This window comes from Ambystoma mexicanum, chromosome 9, assembly GCF_040938575.1.
Source record: "Ambystoma mexicanum isolate Mex_15411 chromosome 9, UKY_AmexF1_1, whole genome shotgun sequence".
Lineage (NCBI taxonomy): Eukaryota > Metazoa > Chordata > Amphibia > Caudata > Ambystomatidae > Ambystoma > Ambystoma mexicanum.
This window is the reverse complement of record NC_090931.1, coordinates 681,820,467-681,844,661: the sequence shown is the minus strand read 5'-3', so window position 1 is coordinate 681,844,661 and position 24,195 is coordinate 681,820,467. Positions and strand designations below refer to the sequence as shown.

The following is a 24,195-nucleotide window of genomic DNA, read 5'->3' as shown; positions in this document are numbered from 1 at the left end:
CTCATCACATTCTGTAGGTGGTGGACAAATTTCAATGTGCCCAGAGTCTCCCGGCATTCGTGTTCTTGAGATTGCTTGACCTCATGGCATCCTGCATTTTACTGGTGCCAGAGGCCAGGCTGCAGATTATATCCCTGCGGTGGGTGCTCAAAATGTAGTGGTCACAGTTCTCCAGCAGGATGTCTGATCCCATTCAGATTCTGCCCTCGGTCGCCCAGGACCTTCTATGGTGGGCCGTCGAAGGAAATCTGTTAAAGGGGGCTCCGTTTTGGCAACCGTGGCCGGAGGTGACGATCGTGGCGGATGCATCCCTCACCGGTTGGGAAGCTTATGCTGACGAGCTGACAGCCAGCGGTCATTGGTCTCCGTCGGAGTCCAGACTCCACATCAATCTGTTAGAGCTGCGGGCTGTCAGGCTAGCCATGAAGGCTTTTCTGCCGTTGTGTCGGGGGAGAATGTCCTGATTATGACGGACAATACAGTGGCCATGCACTACTTCAACAAAAAGGGGGGGCAGGGTCACTCCCACTGTGCAGGGAGGCGATGCAGCTCTGGTTCTGGGCCATCCAGCAGGAAATTTCAATCTCGGCAGTTCATCTGGCCGGAGATGAAAACGCAGTGGCGGACACTCTGAGCAGGCAAAGCACGGTCTCTCACGAGTGGGAGCTGGCTCAGGAAGTTCTTTTGGAGATCTTCACCCTTTGGGGAACCCCACAAGTGGATCTCTTCACCACCAGTGTCAACCGCAAGTGCGAGAGATTCCGCTTGCGGGAATTCCCTCCAAGAGGAACCTTAGGGGACGCGTTCATAGTGGAGTGGTCCTTCCCACTGCTGTACGCGTTCCCTCCAGTCCCCGTCATTCCGCAGGTGTTGCGGAGGTTCGGTTCCCGGATGATCCTCATTTACTCCGGCAATGGCCAGAAGAGCGTGGTATCCGGACCTTCTAGACATGTCAATCTGCCCTCCACGTCGTCTTCCCTACTGAGACGATCTGCTCTCATGGGAGGGGGGTTGAGTTCTCCATCCAGAGGTCAAGTCTCTCGGCCTTCATGCTTAGTATCTGAAAGGCTGAGATATAACGATTGGGACCTCACTGAAGATGTGATGGAGGTGTTCCTTTCGGCCAGAAGGCCTGCAACAAAATCCCTGTACCGTTGCTGTTGGAGGAAGTTCTGCGACTGGTGCAGAGTACAGAATGTGGATCCTTTCCAATGTTCCATTCCTTTGGTTTTGTCTTTTTTGCTTTCTTTAGCCCACAAGGGCCTGCATGTGGGTACCATTAAGGGTTACCTAGCAGCGCTGTGCATATTTAAGCGCTTGTCTGAGGAATGTTCTTATTTTAAAATCCCTTTGATATCTCAGTTTCTAAAGGGCTAACTCATGTGTTTCCGCCGTTGCCTTTCCAGGTGCCGGGATGGGATTTAAATTTGGTTTAAAGTTCCTAATGGGAGCTCCGTTTGAGCCCTTACATTCTTGTCCATTGAGACTGTTGTCCTTTAAAACTGTATTTTTAGTTGCGGTTACTTCCGCACGCAGATTGAGTGAGTTGCAGGCACTTTCCGCCAAACCACCCTTCACTGTGTTCGGCCTTCCTTTCTTCCGAAGGTTGTGTCGGAATTCCATCTGAGCCAGAAGGTAATTCTTCAGGCATTCTATCCTTCTCCACATCTTGGTAAGGAAGAGGAGAGGCTTCATAGGTTGGACCCTAGGGGAGCTTTGAGTTTCTATCTCTCACGGATGTCCCGAGTCAGAGTGGACGATCAGCTCTTTATTGGTTACGCTGGAAGGCGTTTAGGTCAGGCTGTTTCCAAGCAGACCTTGTCTAGATGGATCATTTTGACGATCTCTTAAGTGTTATCGTTTAGTGGGAAAGGACCCTCCAGTAGGCTTACAGGCTCATTCTACTAGGAATATGGCTGCCTCCTCTGCACTACAGAGGGGGGTACCGATTCGCAATATTTGCGAAGCAGCCACATGGGCCTCTGTCCATACTTTTGTGAAACATTATTCTCTGGACTCTATCCATGGGCAAGATTTGGCCTTTGCTAAGGCAGTCCTCTATTCTGCAATTTGATTGGGCATTCTAACAATTTCTAACTTCTTTTCCACCTCCTTACGTTGGTACTGCTTTTGGAGTCTGTCAAAGATGTGGAATACGTCGGAGGACACAATCCCCTTGAAGAACAAGTTACTTTCTTACCTGGTAACGTTCTTTCAATGGGATGTTCCTCCATATTCCACATCGTACCCTCCCTATCTGCCCCTCTACAGAATTTCTTATGCGATTGCAGCTTCCGTTTCCGCAAGGCTTTCTGTAGTAATACTGGCAGGATATTGGTGCCACACATTCTAGGGGAAAAAACTAGAACTGAGGCTACGGGCGTCGTGCATCCTACATATAAAATTCGGTAACGTCGACCGTCAGAGGAGGTCCTCGAGGGAGCGCATCGACATCATCCACGCAGGACGCCTACGCCGAAAATGTTTTCCGAAGCAGCACAGCTGTGGTAATCACTGTCAAAGATGTGGAATACGCAGGAGGAACATCCCATCGAAAGAACGTTAGCAGGTAAGAAAGTAACTTGTTCTTCTCCAAGTCGAGTAGAGCAGCATATATAAAGGGTGACAGACCCAAGGTACAGCCATAGAAGCGAAGTGCAGGCAAACACTACAAATGGGGGTTCCATAGAAATGATTAGTCTTGCGTCTCTCGTGGCATCCTCTCTCTCCCGCCCCCCTTTTTCCCCTTTTATCAAAAAAACTGTTGTGAATTTTGCTGGCCCTAACGGAGTAGCAAATAATGGCGTTCCAGCCCGCCTTGGGGTGGCTGTAACTGGTGCAATCAGCTCAACGGTCCCGTATTAAGTGCCCTCAGACTCCCCTTAGGCTCTTAATTTAGGAGCGGGCCGATAACACCCATTACAGCCAACCAAGGTGGGCTGGAACTACTCCATGTTATGTGGGTGAAAACGCAAGCATTATTTTTCATATCAGAAAATGAGTGCCCCACGTTAGCACAGCACCAAAAAGATGAAACGATCCAGCACGTACGCGATCCCAAACTGAACACCCCAAATGAAGCGAGGAAAACGCAATGCAAAGTCTGTTGCAGCAGGGAATGGAAAAGAGAGCCACAGAAAGATGGCGCTGAACAGTCTTCCTTCTTCTTGGCGGCACGCATCTAAATTCAGAGATGCTTTGGATCTGTAACTTTAGCCTTGTGTCAGATCATTTTATTAGTCCACCCCTTAAATTAAAATCACCCGATTTAAGCTACCACCTTGGACTTCCCCTTTATTTTATTTATTTACATTTTTAAAGTGCTCACACAGCCCTGGGGCATCAAGGCACTGTTACAGAATCTTTTGTTGTTGTTTTAGTTGCATATTTATAACGAGCTTAAATACCCAGAGGTTTCTAAGCGCAGACCCGGGGATCGAACCTGTGTTGCTTCATGTTGTCTTCCTTCCAAGGCGAGCACGTTGCCACTGAGCTATCCTCCAGGGACACTCATTCTTGGACTTAAAACCAGTTTGCACTTTTTAGATTTAATCTTTGGCTTCACATATCACAGAGATTGAGCCAGGAAGGTAGCTCAGTGAGTCCAGGACTAGCCTCAGACATGGGGCCACCCTGCAGTTCACAGGTTAGAACACTTGCAGGACCAACTCAGGCCTACATCCTTCAGATCTTGGTACATTGAGTAGATTTCTCTGTGATACAAAAGGAAACTGGTTGGAGAGGGCGGGGCGGGATGGAGGGGGGGGGCAATGAGAAAGGCGAGAAACACGTAAAAGGTCATTCTCATCCCTTAGCATATTCATAATACCATTATAGGTGCAGAGAAAGGACCAGGGGGGGGTCAGAGCGAAGGCCAGATGCCAACAAGTGATTCAGATGTACAAGCAATAAACCATACGAGCAAAACAAACCCCGGTTTAAGGGCCATGAAAGACGGTCTGGTAAGGTCAGGCTTAGGAGATCAACAAACCCAGGACCACGTTACCAAAACGTCCACGGTACCAAAATTGGACAAGGAGGTTTATAGTTGTCTTGTGTTCCAATCTGTTCAGATCCCGTTCCCTTCTGGTGTACTAGAGGTGTAGAGCTGATTGTTGTTTTAGAAACCGATATTCATCCCTGGACCACTGGTGCCCTGGAAGTTGATCGTCACAGGTTGCTACTGTTGCCAGCTCACACCCCTTCTAAAAAGTGTAGCCTGCTGTCTGCCCACGCTTTCCAAAGTGCAGAAGGAGGGACACTGTTCAGGTTGTGCTTGTTTACATTTATGTTGGTTTAGTTGTAGTGTAGGGCTGAGCCGGTGTTTGAGCCACTACTCATCCCTCTACTGCTATATCGCAACTACTTCCTATAAATGCCTCTTCAAACAGCATTGCAGGTTACACAATTTCTAAGTTTACTCTCCCCCGGGGCTGAGCAGATAATCGGCTCTGAAAGGTTCAGTGAAATGTCTGCAGGTGAGTGAAAAGGTCCAGTTTCCAGACGCTCTCCCCTGATGCTGCTTTCTGTTTCTATGAACCAGTTTGACTCAATAGAGGACGGCCATGGCACTTATTTACTAGTATTGTTGGTGCCACATGTTTCCCAAACATTTATTACCTTTGATGTTTCATTCACACAAATTTCATGCAACATTCAACTGCTTTATCCTGAGCTTGTGACACGCGTCACCTTTTTTTAATACTCTCACTACGTTGTTTTTAAAGCCATCTTTCATCCGTACATTACCTTTACAGTTAAATATGTTAAAATGTGTTTTTGTGAACAACTACATTTTATGTCAACATCTGAACAAACACTATGTACTAATAGTTATAGGCTGCATTTGAAGTCAATAACGGTTAATTGACAATTCATTCAATGTCAGTTTTTGCACATCCTAACGGTCAATGAACCATTATTGGCTATGAATGCAGTCAATAATTAGGCTATATGACCCGAGGAGGGGGCCATTACCGGTCAGGCACTGCCCCTGGGGCCATAGTTAGAAGCCAGAGGGAAGCGATAGCTTTAACAGAGCCCCGGTGGCATTAGCTGACCGGTAATGGCCCTCCTCCGAGGGTCATATTGCCATTAGTACCCCGGCACGTCATACCTGGGTACTAATAGCAAATTTTCTCGAGTCGAGAAACAGAGCTGCAACAGTTTCTCGACTCGAGGAAAAAAAAGAACAAAAACGCCCACCGGGGATCGGGAGAAGGGACTACAGATCGGGAGAAGGAACTACACGTAGTCCTTTCTCCCTTTCCATGGCAGCCATTGAAATCAATGTAAGAAAAATAAACAAACAAAATGGCCGCCATAGAACAGGGAGAAGGGACTGCACGTAGTCCCTTCTCTGTTTTCATAGCGACTAATCCCGGAAGGAACCCCGGAGTCACGGTCGTGAGGGAGCCTTGTCAGCCGGGTAATTCCCCGGCAAGTGTCAATGAGCTTGCTTGTAACAAGCTAAATGTGTAGGTGCCTCCCGCTCTACCGACTTTCATTGTTTTCACCTCCACCATCTTCTCGCCACTCTCGCTGGACTTGCACTTCTCTCTCCTTTGCTCACTGCTTTCACTCAACGCCATGATTCTTCGAGAGGAAAAAAGCAAAAGGAGGCCGGTAAACTGCTGCTTTTCTATGTCATTAACTTCATGGCCATCTTGCAATAGGTTTCTGCCTTTTCAATGACCCTTATTGTTCCCCTTTACTCACCCAACAACGCGTTTACGATAAAGATGCAGGTGACAGCTACTTACCCGGCTCGTAGACGAGAGCTAATATTATTACTCCAGCCTTTGGTAAACTGCTGGTATTGGCTGTGGCTCAGAACACTGCCGCCTAATTTGAACTGCACTTAAAAGCAAGGGTAATCTGCCATGCAGCTGTGCATATAAACGAAATAGCATCCTTATTATTTAGGAAGCCTGCCTTGGATCTCTACTTTAGCCATACTGTATAAATGTACTGATTTAATTCCACCACGGTTTGCCCTCTCTCTTTCTTGAAGTTGGACCACCATCACCCACAAATCTACCTCTATCAGGGCATTGGCATGATTTCTTGACTATCTATTGCAGGGGTCTGCAACCTTTGCTCCCTTGTCCCCCCATTTATTTTGGACTACAACGCCCATGATCCCTCATCCTTGACTATGCTGGTTAGGGCTCATGGGAGTTGAAGTCCAAAACATCTGGAGAGCCAAAAGTTGCAGACCCCTGATCTATTGGATCGATTGCGTGTTGGTCTTTTGGAGTCCATTTTGCGTCATATGAGAACTACTTGCTTGAATCCTCTTCACGTGTTTGCTGCAGACCTCCCCTTTATACTTGACACAACCATTTCTGTGTAATGCACGCCAGGTACATTAAACGGCGTTACCTCCTTGATAGCCACGGCTCTTGTTGACTCAATTAAATCCAGTACAAACCCTCACAAAAGGCATCTCCACCATGTACTTTTCCCTTTCATTAGTGGTCCCCCAGATGAGTGAAGCTGCTGTTCCTCAGCATTACCAATATGAGACTGTGAATAATGAATGACCAGTCTAGGGAACATTGAGGTCATTACCTGGAGCAGAGACAAAACCCCACTGCAGCCAAAAACCCGAAGTCCTACTGTGTTACTTTTGGCTCGAGTCCTCTGGAAAAAGCTCTGCTAGAACAGGGACTACATTGCTTTTTTGTGAATTAGTTTAATGTGGAAAGCCTGTTCGTCTACCTGTCTCTGAATGGGTAATCAATGATGGCTTTTGTGCCAGGTTTTCCCAGATCTGCCTCGCTGAGGCGCTGATCTGGAAAAATCCATTTGCAGTCTTTGCTTAGTTCATTTATGTAGTGTGTGAGAAATTTGACTAGAGTTGTATTTAGCTGGTGTTCGGAACCCAGGTCGTTTGGACCAGGAGCCAGACTCTTCGATACAAGACCACTGGACCGTCTGCTCAGAATGCCTCTGAAATCGCTTGATAGGATTGTACTCTACTGGAAATATATAAATACAGCTTAAAAGGTGTGCACCTTTTTATATTTTGCCAGCAACATCATCGAAACACGTCTCTGGTTATTTTCCAGGTGTTCATGATTAATCTTCTGGGAGGCAAATGTTTTTGGGAGTGAGAGCAAACCTCCCCGCACCCACATTGCTGGTCGCATCCCACAGCAAATCGTTGCCATTTCCCGAACTGTGGGTAATAATGTTGGAATTAAAATTGGAGGTCAAAATACAGAGGCTACCGGGTTTGTAAAGTTTGCTTCTTCCATCAAATCAAAACTTTAATTATTTCGCCCTCCGGTTTTAGGACTCATCAGTTTGCCGCGCTGGCCCTTTCGGCATATACTGTCTGAACCATGTCCAAGTAGTCGTGCCTTCTTGTGTGTGCTAGCGTCGGGAGAATGCTTATCGCGACCGGGGGCCCGATTATCTAACATTTGTACCAGTGCTAAAAATTGAGCAAACCGTTAATGAGGAAGGCAGCAAACCGACGTCGGACCAACCTGAATCATCTCAAAACTTTGCACTAGGGCAAAAAAGAATCTATCCTGCATAACACATTGACTGCCTTTCTTTTCGTATTGCAAAGCAAATCCAGTAAATAAAACAGTCTGCTTTATATGTGCCTTAAGTAAAACATGTATTTCTGATAAGGCCGATTGAGGCAAAACCTCTTTGCTCCAGTCCGTATTATCTACGCATCCAAGTTGGTGCTAAATTCATTTGCTCCATTTATTTGCACAAGCGCAAAGTTTTGATAATCTGGCCCCAGAGCGTACGAAAGTCGCGCAGAAGTAGCTGCCCTCTTCGCTTTGCTGCGCCTTCCTTCTCAGCAGGAAATGGATTCCGTCCTTGCGCTGTGGAAGTTTCACAGGCCTAGCCGCTGTGGTCGTTGACACCCGGGGGGTTTCGGATTTGAAGGCTCTTCGTGTGCCATTTTAGCCCCGGGGACCCTTGCGCGAGTATCAGCAGCGTGCAAGTGCACAATGTAACCGTTGTGGACACCCCCTGCCCCTGGCCCTTGGCCCCCACCCTGCTCGTCAGTTTCCATTTTAGTGGCTAAATGCGAACATGTTAAGTTGTATAGACGCCTCGTGATTTTAAAGCCCGGCCTACAGTTTCTGCTTGATATCAAGAGAATAGACATGGCACTTTTTTTTAGTAATTGTTTTAAACTTTCCTTTTTTAGGGAGGCAGTTAACCTTTGCAATTGATCTATATGTATTTATATACAGGATGCAACAATGCTCTTTTGATCGCAAAAGAACGCACAAAAGATCAGAAATCACAGTTAGCTTCTTACAATGGGGTGAGTTTGAGTGACAATCTGACCAGGTTGTGGAGGGGAGTAAGTGGAACAGTCACCGGGGACAATACATGCGTGGACATACATAGATTAAGGACGACCAACATTCCTGCATGTAGGCGGTTCAGCCAGCTGTGTTAGGGATGTGACCATGATGGATGAAGTGCTAGAGTGGAGGCAGAGAAAAAGTGAGGGACGCAGGCAGGTTAGAGGCGAGGGGAGAAGTTAGCTAGAAAGCCGATGAGGTATGTTAAGATGATCGATAAGGCGGCATACAGCCCGGTGTGACTCCAACTTCTGGAACATGAATGGTACAGCTTTTCAGACTTCTGCAGTCGATTTGTGGGTGCTCGCTTCATCATTTGCAAAATACAATATTCGCTTCGGCCTATTGTTGATGGCAGGGACTCGGAGTAACTGAGAGTTCAGCGCATGTCACTGAGGTCTGTGTGCAACTTGAGGGTTCGAGTCCGGCAGCGGCATCTTAGCCTGTTAACTTTCGGTGATCTATAAACCAAATATTGTTCCATTGTGTTCAGCCGTTATTTACAGCGCTTCCTAAGCAGCAAAAAATATGTCAGCAGATGCTATGTAAGCAATAAGTAATTGCTATGATCATAAACCAGCAGCAAAATAACCCATTGATTCATGCAGCTAACCAAAAGAAAATGGTGACCAGAGCTGCCTTGCACTCATGTGGGCTACTTGACAGTCTGTGGCATTCAATAGCCTCCTTATTGACAAGGTAGTTCGATGTGGAAATCTAAGTCCACTTTCTCAACATAGGAAACTATATTTTTGTTGTCATCTTTTTCCTCTTTCTGTGGCTTTACAAAGACAGACTATTTCAAGTCACCGTTTTGGTGGAGGCCAGTCAGGGGGTGATGCTCAGAGTTGGATCATCTACCATTACAGGGGCTTGTCACCTTCTGCGGGGTGTCCTCCACACCACCTCTCCCCAGATGGTTTCTACATAAGAAGGTATGGACTGTGAGTGATAAAGCATCAATTGTGTTGGCCTTTCAGAAATGATCCATAGGACCATCAACGATGGAAGAATGGAACGAGATCCAAAATCATTATATTAAAAGATTTATAATGAAAAATGCAATGTGAGAGGGTTGTAAAGCGTCCAACTGAATGTTAGGAAGTCTTAGGATACATTGTACAAAGGAATAGCCCTTGAAGGCTGGGTGATAGAAAGTCGACAAACCCTAATATTTCATGTACACCGTCTCCATTGTTATAAACACAAGGTATCAGTAACTCGCACATTTTGTAGCATCATTTAAACCCTGGCTCCATTTTTCCGGAGCTTCTGTAAGTTGAACCAGAGTAGTAATTTCCACCTATTTTAAATGCCATGAGGAGTTTCAAAAAATACATTGCAGTGTGTTGTAAAGGAACCACACAAGAGTTGACAAGGACTGTCCATCGATAAGGTTGCATGTTGTTCAATTCTTTATTTGAATTTTAAAGTAAATTAATTGAGCAATAACTCCACAGTCTGAGGGCATTAGCAGGTGGTAACAGCCCTCGGCCCAACTTAATGGCCCGAATGAAGCAATGGCTTTTACCAAGGCCCAAGGGCAGGGGTGGACTGGACTATAGGGAACTGTGGAGATTTCCCGGTATGCCTATGCACCCAGGGCAGGGGTGGACTGGGCTGTAGGGAACTGTGGAGATTTCCCGGTAGGCCTCTGCACCCTGGGCAGGGGTGGACTGGACTATAGGGAACTGTGGAGATTTCCCGGTATGCCTATGCACCCTGGGCAGGGGTGGACTGGACTGTAGGGAACTGTGGAGATTTCACAGTATGCCTCTGCACCCTGGGCAGGGGTGGACTGGGCCGTAGGGAACTGTGGAGATTTCCCGGTAGGCCTCTGCACCCTGGGCAAGGGTGGACTGGGCTGTAGGGAACTGTGGAGATTTCACGGTAGGCCTCTGCACCCTGGGCAAGGGTGGACTGGGCTGTAGGGAACTGTGGAGATTTCACGGTAGGCCTCTGCACCCTGGGCAGGGGTGGACTGGGCTGTAGGGAACTGTGGAGATTTCCCAGTAGGCCTCTGCACTCTGCACTCTGGGCAGGGGTGGACTGGGCTGTAGGGAACTGTGGAGATTTCCCGGTAGGCCTCTGCACCCTGGGCAAGGGTGGACTGGGCTGTAGGGAACTGTGGAGATTTCACGGTAGGCCTCTGCACCCTGGGCAGGGGTGGACTGGGCTGTAGGGAACTGTGGAGATTTCCCAGTAGGCCTCTGCACTCTGCACTCTGGGCAGGGGTGGACTGGGCTGTAGGGAACTGTGGAGATTTCCCGGTAGGCCTCTGCACCCTGGGCAGGGGTGGACTGGGCTGTGGGGAACTGTGGAGATTTCCCGGTAGGCCTCTGCACCCGCCAAGGGACATTATAACATAGTAATGGCTAAGGTGGGGGGCATTATTTCTATTATAGCAATCCACCCATTGAGGGCAGAATGTTCTGTTTAAAGCTAGAAGAGACCATGAGAAACATTGAAATGTTGGTACAGAGGTCTTAAACAAAGCAATGTTGCCCCCTGCCAGTGCATAGTCTAAAATGGAACTGCCATTATTCCAAGTTATAAATTCTCTTATGTTTGGGACATTGGTCCTGTCTGATGTCTGTGCAGCACTTTTATTGGAGGGAAGTAACTTTTTGTCAGTTTCACTAGTTATTAGGTGCTGGCCCTAACTGACAGATTGTAAGTCATTGGCTAGAACCATTGTTTGGAAAGGAAAGGCTTTTCGATCTCCTTACTGGCCAGAGATCCTCTTTCAAGCTGGACTGGGTCCTAGGTAACCAGGCTGCATCAGGTGAACATGAGAATCCAAGCCCATTGTCTGCCTAACCTGTAGATGGCCAGCTTGGATAACGTGTTTCGATTCACCAACAGAGCTGTATCGGCTCAGTCATGTGGATACTTGGTTATCGGTAGATTCTCCTTTGACACGTATGCGGGTGGCGGGGTTGTTGCTTCCATGAACTAGGTAGCCGGCAGATGGAAAGAAGGATTTCCTCTTGACCATGTTAAAGGGGGACAGCCCATTCCTATGTTGACCCTTCCATTATCCACCTCCCCAAAAAAGGTCACTCATCTTCCTTCCTAACATGCCTGGCAAATATCCGCCCTTGATGTCATCTTGTGCGGAAGCAAAACTAGGCAAAAGGACAGTATCTATGGCCCAAGTCTAAAAGTCTTTAGAAGCTAATGGGCGAGTGCCATTGTTATGCAGCATGTTCAGAAACAATGATGTGTTACGATAGGCCATTTATAAAGGTTTAATACCCATAGGTTTCTAAGCGCGGGCCTGGGGATCGAACCCGTGTTGCTCCGTGTCGTCTTGATTCCAAGGCGAGCACGATGCCACTCAGCTATCCTCCCGAGACAATGCGAGATTCATGAAAATTGCAGCTTGTAAATGATGATTAAAACTGAAAGCATGAGCCATCCTTCATACTAATACGTTCGACTCTGACAGCTTTGTAAATGCATATCTCGATGATTGTGCGTTCTCAGTGATAAGGAAAGTAGCACATTTGCTGAGCTCTGTCTACACTGCCCATTGATAGCAATGACCCAAATAGAAAAAAAAAGCAGGGCTCCCGGTGAGGATTTGAGGTGATAGTAATTTACTCTCGCTTTTCCAAAGTTTGGAGTAAACCGATTTTTTAGGATTCAAAAATATGGTTCTCAACTCCGAATGGCATGTTTTTAGCCAAGTAAAAATATTTTTACCAGCATTTTTCCTGGCTCTTTGGGCAAGGTGCTTCTCGCTCCAATGATACGAAGCCATCACTGGAGGGGTGCGGTGGCTCATAAACGAGGGGACGCAGGAGTACCCATTGGTGAACGGAGGATAGCACAGGGGCAACGCGTTGGTCTTGGAAGCAAGACCATGCAGAGCAACAGAGGTTCGAATCCCGGCTCCGCTCTCAGAAACCAAACTCTGGTACGGTATTAGGCGCATTATAAATAAATAAATAAATAAATAAATAAATGAAACCCTGCCTGTTTTTGATTGTTGGTAGCATTGGGCTGATGCTCCTCTGCAGAAGAGAAGCTCCGAATGATCGCTTGATCTCCGCCGGGCGGGAACGCCAGATCCAGCTACGGTGCTGCCAAGCCCTGCGCGCGGCCGAACATCTGCTCGGGGACTACCCTGGAGCTCTAATTGAGAACACCTTTCCCCAGCCCGCTCCAAACCTAATGCAGCGCAGATGTCCTTGGACAGCTGAAAGGGGCTGGGATGTGTTAGCCACTTCTGTATGGAAATGCTGTGCGGGGGCCCACTGCTTTTTCATCCCTACCCATGATGCACACATTTGTTCAGGTGAAGGGCCTCTGTGATTTAGCCTCTACCAGATGAAGGGGACCACCCTCCCCCTGCAGGAGGGGCTTCTTGCCTCTGATGGAAGGGATTTCTGCAAGATGCGCTGTGCTGCTTCCTTTTGGTTCCGGTCTTTGTCCGCTTATGGCCATTCTTTGTCAGAAAAGGCAGACATTTTAACTCGCCTTCGTTTGGGGTGTCCTTTTCCCTGGACTCTTGTTGGTCTTTTTTTTCCGTAAGCTTCTAGAGGCCGGCGAAAGTGCTCTACCGTACCTTACATTAAATCACCATCCCAACAAACTGTATGTCTTCCATGGGCTTCTAATCACCCACAAATATTGATCTGCATTCACTTCATTTAATCCACCCATCAAAAACACCCGACTTTACCCCCATCAACCCACCCCCCTTGCTCTCAGTTTTCTGAGCTACATGGCAGTCTGTCTGAAGGGAGGCGGCACAGTCGGTCTGGGTAATCTCTGGTCAGGCGTGCCCGCCATTCCAATAGGATGCTTTTTGTCCTGTCCCTAATTGGGATGCGAGATAATGTTTCGAGTCCCGATCGTTACTCGCCATTAGAACACAGGGCCTTTCATTGGAAGAGATTAGGTTTCCGATGCGCAAGCATTTTCTCCTCTCGCACACCGCACCTTCATAACTTAGCAGAAGGCACAGGCTCATTCCACACGCCCTGCACTCACATATAACACAAACACTATTGCACAACACCTCTGCCATAAGAATGAAGCTACTCTCAATGACACAAATTTGAACTGCAGCTTCTCGCATAATCCTCTATCTCCTTAAGCACAATCCACCCCTGTTTAGTCCATAGTGTACCTCTGCTGCGCCCAGCCACACGCCATGCAGACATTGGTGGCAAGCAGAGTCTTGACCACACTCGCATAACTTTAATGGCTAAAATGCACACGCGCATAATAGCACCTCCCAACTGTCCCAAATTGCACTCTGCTCCCTCCAAGAGCGATCCACCCCTATGCGCTTTGGGACCATAATTATGGTGAAAAGCGCTATACAAACGACAAAAATGAATGAATGAAGAGTCCATGGCCCTCCCTGATTGCTCTTTTCTGCGTGTGTAAATTGGTGACCGATTGCAGGCAGAATCTGACGTGATCGGAGGAACGTGTAGCGTAGGAGCATGCAATGGAGGAGAGGCTACCGATTTCCGAGCATGTTGTGAGATGCGTCTTTCTGGCCCATGGGATTTCTCTGAAGTCCCTCCAGTTCAAGGATGAGCGACTTCAACATCTGATGTAGAAACCGTAGCAAAGAACCGGTATCCCAAAAAGGGTGGTTCCTAACTTTGATGGAAGATGTTGATTGGTGTATATTTCTAGACCAATGAGAAGCACGCCCTGCCCGAAGTGCTCTTCGTAGCCTGCTGTGGCTTTCCTTCACGGATAGGAATTTGAGCATCCTCCTTTACCTCTCTCCTCTCGCACGCTGACATCTATGGGCCTGGGCCTGGTTTTTGATTTGCTAGTGGATGATTGGGCCAGTTGAAGGCCGCGTGAATATCAGTCGCTAGTCTCAGTCAAGTGGAATCTGTTGGTGCGCAGATCACACTCTGCTTAGGGAGGAATCTGTGTGGCAGAAGCGAGGTTATTCACCAGCACTGACTGATGTGTTTTTACTGGAAAGTCCAAGTGACTGTGTGTTCTGGGTCACAGGCCATATTGGTATTCATTCCCTTCTTCTCCAGACTTAAATGTGGAACTTGCTAGGGAACACTGTTGTGTGCCAGCTTCATGGATCTGTCTTTGTTGCGATATGACACCATGCAGCGCCACCCAATGCCAGGTTGTAGTCTTGCGTTGAATCAAACCTTACTCCGTGCATCCATGGGGCTCCCTAATATGTGTGGTTGGTTTGTCTCTGTGACGGTCTTCCATATAATTGCAAGAGTAAAGTGGACCTCTTGGATTCTGTGATATCTGCTTATGGCTGTGCTCTTTGTGGTCTGGTATGGCCTGTTCGTATGATAAATGAGAGCTGAAGAAGCGTGCACTTTATATTGGCCACATGGCTGCCGCAGGATTTGCGTGCATGGATAACTAGTATCTGACACTAGGATGTGGACCCATCCCCCATACTCTAGATTTTGGTATTATAAAGGAATCCAAATAGAAGAAAGTAAGAAACTGTATATCTCAGTCCTATGTTAAGCGAGGTGGGTACTGGCGTTGTGATATTTAACAATGTCTCTTCCCCCGTCCTCAGTTACTGCCCCGAGCACAGCTTCAAAGGAAAGCTTGCCCGATGGGCATTCTAGGAATAAAAGTAGTAATAATGTTCTTTGAGTTGAAATTGGTTCTTTACGTTATGTAAAAGACACCCCACTGCATCTAGCGTAGGGATCATGCATATGCATAGTTCACTGGAAACGTGATGGTGAAATGGACGTCACTGAATGTCAAGCGGTAAAAGTCAGGCACTCGACTCCGCCTTTCATCATTTGGAGGTCACAAAATTGAGGGCCATTGAAGGGGATGATCAAGGCAGCTCTTATTAGCAAAGCAACAATGGTCTGTGGCATGTGCAACACAAGTGGTCATTTCAATTCTTTCACCAGTCTAATATGATGCTGATCCTTTTTCTGGCGGAGAATGGCCGCTGCATCAACCCAACTGCACCCAACACATCTGCAAAATGACCTGAAAGCGGCAGATGTGTGCTACAATAGGCTTTCATTGTCCATTATTATAGAACGTGTGTAGCTCATTTCCACCAAGTTCTAGACCTAGTTGTGTTTACCAGTGATCATGGATCCATGCTTCTGTTTACAAGGACTCCACTTGCACGGTGGAAGCTGGCCCAGTCTTTTATCACACTTGGAAAAGATGTGTGCATGCAGTCAGTATGCACACCTTGTGACCACTAACGTGGCTTCCTCCACACAACTGGCATCAATTCAGTGTTGTTAATTATCAGAGGCGTTGCTAGGAGGGGGCTTATAGCCCCGGGTCTTTTGGTTGTAGCTCCGGATAGAAGCTCAGGGGCTCCAACCAAAAGGCTAGCTAGCCCCCAGTCCCGACAGTCCTGACATTAGCATAGCCCCAGATCTTTTCCAGACCTAGCAACACCCCTGCCAACTATTGGGATTGGCTTGAAAAGTGCCCTTGTGCATATATACGCAAACAATTGTTAATTGACAGATCATTGTAGATTGGCAGTCTACACGGGTGATGCCTTCTTACTACCATCCCCACAGCCACTCCGCCTGCCCTCTGGTTGAAGAACAAGGGAGTGATGGAAATACAGCATCTTTGCAGGATCTTGCTGGTCGCATGATGGCTTTGAGGTCCTTTAAGAAACCTGGGTGTGCAATCCGCTTTTAGCACATTCCAGGGCCGGAATAAGAGACTTCCATATCTGCTCTGAAGCCACGTTATTGCACGGACTGCAACCTGCGCTTCAGCGAGCAGGCGGCTTTCAGAAGAATCTGAAGCCTGGTAAGTCTCGTTGAATTGTGGTTTGCTTCTGCGTGTGGTAACTCTGCTTCAGAACAGCACCCTCTCTGGATGCCGAGGTAACGCATGCATGAGCAACCTATGTTTCAACACACTTTCAATAGACTCGGCACTGGAAACTGAAAACAGCCAAAGCCTCACATACTTATTGCAGCTCTCCAAACTGGTATGGATGTCCTTCAATGTACAGATATTTTTTTTCTTAGGGTGAGTAGTGTGACCAATGAAAGCTGCAGAGCCCAACTTCCATTATTTGCTCAAAAGACTTTCTTACTGAATTACTATAAAACCAGTTTTAAATTTATAATTGTGGCCATTGTTATGTTCCCATAATGCTCTTTGCTTTTATGCAAATTGCCAGGATTGGGTTCTATGAAGAGATACTGTACATGACTTAGCCTGGGCCACACTGCTCAGCCTCAGCCCCCTCCTCCCCACTGCCCACCCCTCCAAGGATGACAGGGTTGCCCCCAGTAAATTATTTCCATTTCCATCATTGGCACATTCCCAGTCTTGCGCATGCTGTGTCAGTGACACCTGGAATCTTTTGTCTACCTGTGATTGGCCATGCTCACATGGCATGACTTAGTTTAATGCTTTGCTGCCAATGGGTATATACTCCTTGGCCACAGTGCTTCAGGTGGAGTGAGAAATCGAGAGGGGGTGTGGCCTAAGCAATGGGCGTGGCCTCAAGCATGTTGGGCGTGTAGTGCAAGGTGTGAAAATCCAACCCCTGCTTGAGCAAGAACATGAAGAGCAGAACCCTGAGAGAGAGCATTGAGGATCCCGCCGTGAATAGTCAAACAAGTGTCACATTGTACATACAAGCACCACGGTTTATAGTCATAATGTCGAAAAAAAATGTCGACAGACAAAAATGTCGAAAATAATAATGTCGACATCCTATACTTATAATGTAAAAAGTCATTTTTTCGAAAAAAAAATGTCGACTTTTTTTTTAGACATTATGACTATAAACCCTTAAAACTATCAACACCTCACCCAACACCCTCCTGCAACCCCCCCACACCCCCCACCACCACCCTCCCACCCCTCATATGCAACACATTCTATTTATATATTTATTTATTTATTTATTCAATAAATAAATAACCAAAAAAAGGATTATTTACTATGGGGGGGTCCCCCCCCAACCCCCCTCACCCAACACCCCCCTGCCACCCCCCCCCCCACACCCCCCCAACCACCCTTTCACCCCTCATACTCAACACATACCAATTATATATTTATTTATTTAGTCAATAATTAAATAAATAAAAATAGTATCTTTTTACTATGGGGGGGTCCCCCCCAAACCCCCCTCACCCAACACCCCCCACACCCTCCCAACCACCCCTCATACTCAACACATCTTATATATATTTATTTATTTATACAATAAATTCAAAATTTCGAAAAAATATCGAAAAATGTCGACATTATTGTTTGTCGACATTATTTTTTTCGACATTTATTTTTTGAAATTTTGACTGTCGACATTTTGACTGTCGACATTATGACTGCACACCAAGCACCACATCTCGCAAAGCAACACAGGGTACTTTTTTCCGTTGAATAAACAAACTAAAGGGGTTTCGCAATACACATATTCACTGCGGTTGCGCGTAGTCTCTTGACCCAGAAGAAGGCACAGTGCACATATATGCATCGCTTTGTAAAGCGTTTCACTGCCATTGGTATGACACTGTAGCACCTAGGCGCTGTAATCGAGCATAATGGGGACAATTATGATAGCCAAGTTAACTATGCAGATTAAGCATGTGTAGTAAGAATAATGCACGATGTGGCTGAAACGGATGGGATGTGTATTGCTTATGTTCAGGTCATGTATGGGCATGACTCGTTCAGTCCATTTGGTGAGGTTGCGCATAACGATTGATCCATGCGTGGTCCATTGCCTCGAACTAGCCCAGTGCAGCTGATTGCAGCTGTGGGCGCTGCGATCCAGGTCATACCTGTATTTCTTGGGGAGGGGGGGGGGCGGGTGGTGTCAATGAGAGCCAGGGCGCACGTGCATACGTGCATACTTTAGTGTATGTGCTCACTGTGTCCTCCCTCTTTGACCACAGTTGTGTTCTCTGTATCGCTGCTGTGGTCACTGTTTTACTGATGTAGTTCTATATGTTAATAGAATCATTGATATGTATGTCCCAGTCTATATGTGTGCACGCTACCATAGACCGCTGGCTCCCTCCCTCCCATTAGTACGGCTGCATATGACACCGGATCAATAGCCACACTGTTGGGTCCATTTGCGTGCGTGCGTGCGCGGCTGGAAGATAATTAACTGTGTCCTTTGTTCTACACGCTGGGAACACTTGTTTTATCTGTAGTGATGCTTGCTGGAGAGGAGTGTGTGGCTGTCAGCAGCCGGAAGTGCTTCCTGTCTGACAGAGCACGCGCGCAGGCTTGCAATCTGGGGAAAGCGGGCGGGATAATCGCGCAGTGTGCGCCGCATCTGCTTAACGTCACTCCTCTCTGTTTACAGGAAGAGCAGGCGGCCAAGCTGAAGGCTGAGAAGATCCGCGTGGCGCTGGAGAAGATCAAGGAGGCTCAAGTCAAGAAGGTATGCCGTGCACACGAACCTAGCGCTCTGAAGCCGTTCTGTCCGGCAGATGGCGCTGTACAATAAAATAAAAACACCGAAATAAATGCACGCAGTCTTTGCCCTGAACCCGCCTTGAAGGCTGCAAATACTCATAGCTCACTCTTAACTTCCAAAGGTCTCTTTCCTCATCCACCTGGACATGATCAGGGAAATGGAGCTGCCCCCGCCATGCATCTCATCCAGTTCTTGTGTATCGATCACTTTGAGTCCAGTGCTGAACTATTTCTCCTTTGATCAGACATAAGAGAAAAAGGTTTTATTTTTGATGGTGGTAGGTTTGGTGGAGTCACCTTGATCATGACGTTGTCAACCTTTTTTTTGTTTTGTTTTAGGGTTTACCACGTCAGCCCCTGTGCACACACCCTTTCCCAACCTCTTACCCTTACACACCTAACACCCCCCCCCATACGTACATGATGGTCAATTTGACGAAGCAGAGCCGCCCTAGCCAACAACCTCCGAAATGAAAATGAGTAACCTCAGCAGAACTGCAGTGTATGGCTACTCTAATCCACTCCTCCACCTCCCCGCGCTCTAGGCAGGTGGCTCGGCCGCAATGCACCTTCCTTGGGAACGGGACGATGGTCTGTGGGGGGAGAGGGCTGACTCGATCCATGATCCTCCCAAATGCTGATGAATCGCTCCAGTGCCCAGACACCCACGGGGCTGGCGCGCTTTACAAATGCTAAATAAATTAAAAAATCGAGTACCACAACGGGCTGATATGGATTAGTAGATGCGGGTGAGCATGAAGCGCTATTCAAATCGCCAAATGGTTGTTGTCACTCTGCCCGGCTGTCGGTAAGAACATTTTCCTGCAATGGGACTTCCTTGATAGAAAGGAAAAGGGCGTCTGTCGGAGTGTCCTGGTTTTCTTAGTCTTGCTAGGAGACGAGCTTTCCTAAGCTGACCGTGGTCTTGCTGCATTGCTCTCGGAGCCCAAAAGTGGGGTTCATTGATTACTTGACTGGATACAGGGTCGAAATCAGCTTTTGGCCCAATTTGAGTCGTGTGGGCTTTCAACTCCAGTAATCTCTGTATTCGGCATTCTCGTTTTGGATTGCAGCTGGTCAGTGGTATGGGGTCAGACTCTTTCCAAATGGCGTTAGGTTGGCTGATGTGGTGTGGCACAGCAGAGTCGAGTCCTAGGACAGGGCACCCCCGAGTGTAGGGGCATCATTGTGTACGAGGATCTGGTTCTACAGTGGACGGTCTTTTCTAGATTCCTAGGTTTTGTTGAATATTCCCTGATGTCAGACCAGGAATAGTCACTAAATACACTACATATGTACATATTTTATAGGCCCTTAAAATGATGGTTGTTTTCTACGTCAAATGCAGGTTTTCTATTTTCTCTTGGCAGCCTCGCCAGGATACCTGGGTCAGCCCAACGCCACAACCTCCGGCCATCTTAAAGTTAGGTTCTTTACTCGTACGTTAGGGGGGTGGAGTCCTCTTTAGAGTTAATTACATGCACATAGTCTTTCTTCACATATGAAAGTTCGCAGTTAGGAAACCTTTGTTCCAGTGAGCGGGGGTTGATAAAGAAAATAAAACGGGGATGGAGGATGGGGGGAAGATGTCGGCGGGGAGAGGCTTGCCTGGAGTGCTAATGGAAGGAAGAGTCATGAGACGTTTGGTGTTCCGTTGTTCACTGATCCACAATCTGCTCGTACTGGTATGTGTAACAAACTCTGGGCACATTGGTCACCAGAAGTGAGAGTGCCCTGCGGGTCACGGAACCTGCCAGGGCTAAAAAACCGGAGCCGTGAGCTTCTCCTAGGCAGCACCAGAGGGGTTCTGCAGAGAGCTCCCCCATCACTGGGTCTGTGCCTTGATTTCCTTGATATCATGTGCAACCCTGAGGAGCCCATAACCCTTTCGCTATCCAGAGGTTCTGCTTCTGAGATGCGGACGCGACCACAGCCCAGAGTTCAATGCTTTGGTCATAGTGGGGACATCCCTAACTCTGGAGTGCACGCATTATATATAACCTGTGGGGGCTCCAAGCTCACAAGTGGCAATGCTTGGCGGTGAGCAGACCTCATGTGGAAGGAGAACCAGTCTGGGTATGGAGTTATGTGGAATGGACTGTGGCGGACCCGTGTGTAGCCATTTTGGAGACCTGAAACCAACATGGCTGCCAGCCAAGCCTATTATCAGCTGAGTAGGATGCTGACCATTTGGGGGAGGGGCTAACACTAAACGTAGTCAATACAAAGAACACCCTACAAAAGGATGTAAAGAAAAAACAATCAGAAATCAAGATGGAGAAGCAACAGAATAGGGCAGATTATGAGCACAGATGGATGGGCGGGTAGGATTTGGGATAAGAGTGGTGGCAAGACCAGGTACCAGTGATGCGGAAGGGAGGAGTCGAGGTGAAGCGGGCAGGGGAGCAGCCCAGGACTGCTGAGAGGGGGGCCAGGGCTAAGAAAAGCAAACCTGCTGCCAGACATGAGGGCCCTGGCATGCACCATTTGGCGTCTCTGCCCTGTCAACAGCGAGCGTGACATTTCAGCACGAATGGTAATGGGCTGCCAGAGGCTCTGAAACATGCAAAAGACCCTCATAGAAGAGCTAAGAGCATCAAGCTGGCATTTGCCCACAAAGTAGATTACCAAAGAGCTAGGACAGAAATGTCCTCTCAACGCGACAGGTGTGCAGCCACACTGATATGCTTGTGCCGCCACCCTCAAATTCTATCAGATCTGGCAATGAGAAGATTCCCCCTCCCTCCCCCAGCCCCCCAAAAAACACCTTTCTGAACATAGAGTAGTCGAAAGAACTTGCTTGAACATTTTGAAGGCCAAGTTCCAACATGTAAACTCCGAAATGTCAATTGAAATGTTCCCAACCCAAAAGCAGGTAAAATCCAAAAAACTGTTCGAATAAGCAAAGTCCCTTGGGAGGTAAAGCAGCAACAAAGGTGGCCATCAACACAGAGGGGACCTAGAACATCACCTCCATCCAAGAAAAGTAGAAATGTGATTTCAAATGGATGGCCATTCTGACAACAACAGACTACAAGGGAAACTGACTTCCAGCGATGGGTCGGTACCTATAAATAAGGAAGACCCTTTCATGAATACCCTTAACAGGCCATCGGGGGATTACGGTGTGGAACCACAATAACTCCAAGCGATGGGTCTGCATCTATGAGGAAGACCCTCTCGTGAAGACCCTTTCATGACAGGCCATCGGTGGATTACGGTGTGGAGCCACAATAACTCCAAGCGATGGGTCTGCATCTATGAGGAAGACCCTCTCGTGAAGACCCTTTCATGACAGGCCATCGGGGGATTACGGTGTGGAGCCACAATAACTCCAAGCGATGGGTCTGCATCTATGAGGAAGACCCTCTCGTGAAGACCCTTTCATGACAGGCCATCGGTGGATTACGGTGTGGAGCCACAATAACTCCAAGCGATGGGTCTGCATCTATGAGGAAGACCCTCTCGTGAAGACCCTTTCATGACAGGCCATCGGTGGATTACGGTGTGGAGCCACAATAACTCCAAGCGATGGGTCTGCATCTATGAGGAAGACCCTCTCGTGAAGACCCTTTCATGACAGGCCATCGGTGGATTACGGTGTGGAGCCACAATAACTCCAAGCGATGGGTCTGCATCTATGAGGAAGACCCTCTCGTGAAGACCCTTTCATGACAGGCCATCGGGGGATTACGGTGTGGAGCCACAATAACTCCAAGCGATGGGTCTGCATCTATGAGGAAGACCCTCTCGTGAAGACCCTTTCATGACAGGCCATCGGGGGATTAAGGTGCAGAGCCCATCTTTAAATCAGAAACTGGGCCCTATTCAGGGAGATTCTGCCCACATAATGACCTCACTTCAGAGCAACAGAGCATTATAAAATCAGTCTGAATGGGGAAATGGTATTTTTCTTGTAGAAACGTAGACACCGATTCGAACCACTAATCAATATTTACCCTTTTTGGTGGCGAATGTTCGGTTATTTTTGGCACTCGGGCACCTCTCAAGCAGTGGGATTCAGGATTACAAACTATTTTAAAGCTGCACTACTGCTAGATCACACGTATTTATTTTTTTTATTACATGTGTTATACGCCCAGACCCTGAGATATCACAGCATAGTTGCAGACAAAATCCAGTACAATGTTGGTGTTGATCAATGCAATAGGACAATACAGATTTGGTTACATTTATACATTATATACAATTATGTATATTTATATTCAGTGCAGAATCAGAGTTAGTCTGGGATACCAGTACCTGAAAATTATGCAGCACCAGAAGGTTTCATGTGATAATGTTGCCTAGAAAAAGTCAGCAGGTAGGCGACTTTTTTTCCCTGACCCCTAACATACCTCCCCCAAATATAGGGTGACCAGATTTCCAAAACGAAAAACGGGGATAACCAGCAACATAAGAGGGACTACCCCATCGCAGCCGACCAATTACCGCCCCTCCCCCAACACGCCCACACAACCACCACCCAACCATATTTCCAGCACTTCTCCTTTCTATAAACTCTATATGATCTCATTTGTGCAGTTTTGACTGTGAATCTTGGCATATTAATTCAAACCAGGGGTTTTCTCCAATTGATATAACATTGCTTGCTGTACACTTATTTCCAAGCCACTCTCTGTGGCACAGTCAGTAAGTGTTGTGACTTGTATCTGAAAGGTTGGGAGTTCGAGCCATTGCTCCGACTTCAAAATTCTGAAAGTATTGTGAAAAAAATTACAAATTTCATTACCGTAACCACCCAACCATGCAAACCCCAGACAGGGTTTCTAAAATGAAAAAACTCCCGGGATGGAGGGAGATTTCCTCAGACTGCCCCGGGAACACTGGGACGTCTAGTCACCCTACCCAAATATTCTACGAGGGGTATCATTGTATAATATAAACTCCTGGTGTAGAATATTTGTGGAAAGTGTTTTATTTTAATGAGGGTGCATTTATTGGGAAATATCGTCCCCTGGCGGCCATTTCCCAGGCGACTTTATCACTGGACACCAACCAAGACTGCTGCGCGAAAAATAATTTAAGCCAGGCTCCAATGCAGCTCCACCTGCAGATAGAGAAGGCAAGAGGTTAATCTGGTTCTTTGGGCTTGGTCTCTTTAAGAGATGTATCTACCACCTGCCAAACCTATCCCAGAGTGCTCTGTACTCACGTTCTCAGACACTAATCCTAAAATGGCTGAAGGGGCCGATTCCAGACACCCAGTGCATGCCAAGTATGGGAGGAGCTAATCTCTACTTGACAGAGATCTGAAAGTAAAGGGCTATTTAAGGATGCATGTGTGCGTTTTATCGAGAATTCCGCATTGTCACGACTGGGAATATTCAACTAAACATGTGACCAACTAGAGGTAGCGAAGTCGCTGATTTATAACTTTATTTCATTTCAAGCTGCACCACTGCCATCTTGT

The 24,195-nt window shown here is 47.3% G+C and overlaps 1 protein-coding gene across 6 annotated transcripts in view; it reads left to right on the top strand.

Annotated features, from left to right (window-relative positions):
- RAPH1 (Ras association (RalGDS/AF-6) and pleckstrin homology domains 1) overlaps nucleotides 1-24,195 on the top strand; it is a 509,976-nt gene that overhangs the window by 405,827 nt on the left and 79,954 nt on the right. For all 6 annotated transcript variants that reach the window (XM_069615546.1, XM_069615548.1, XM_069615547.1 and 3 more), the window contains one exon: nucleotides 18,649-18,726. In XM_069615546.1, coding sequence (XP_069471647.1) covers nucleotides 18,649-18,726 — 78 coding nt within the window. The remainder of the gene's footprint in view (nucleotides 1-18,648; nucleotides 18,727-24,195) is intronic.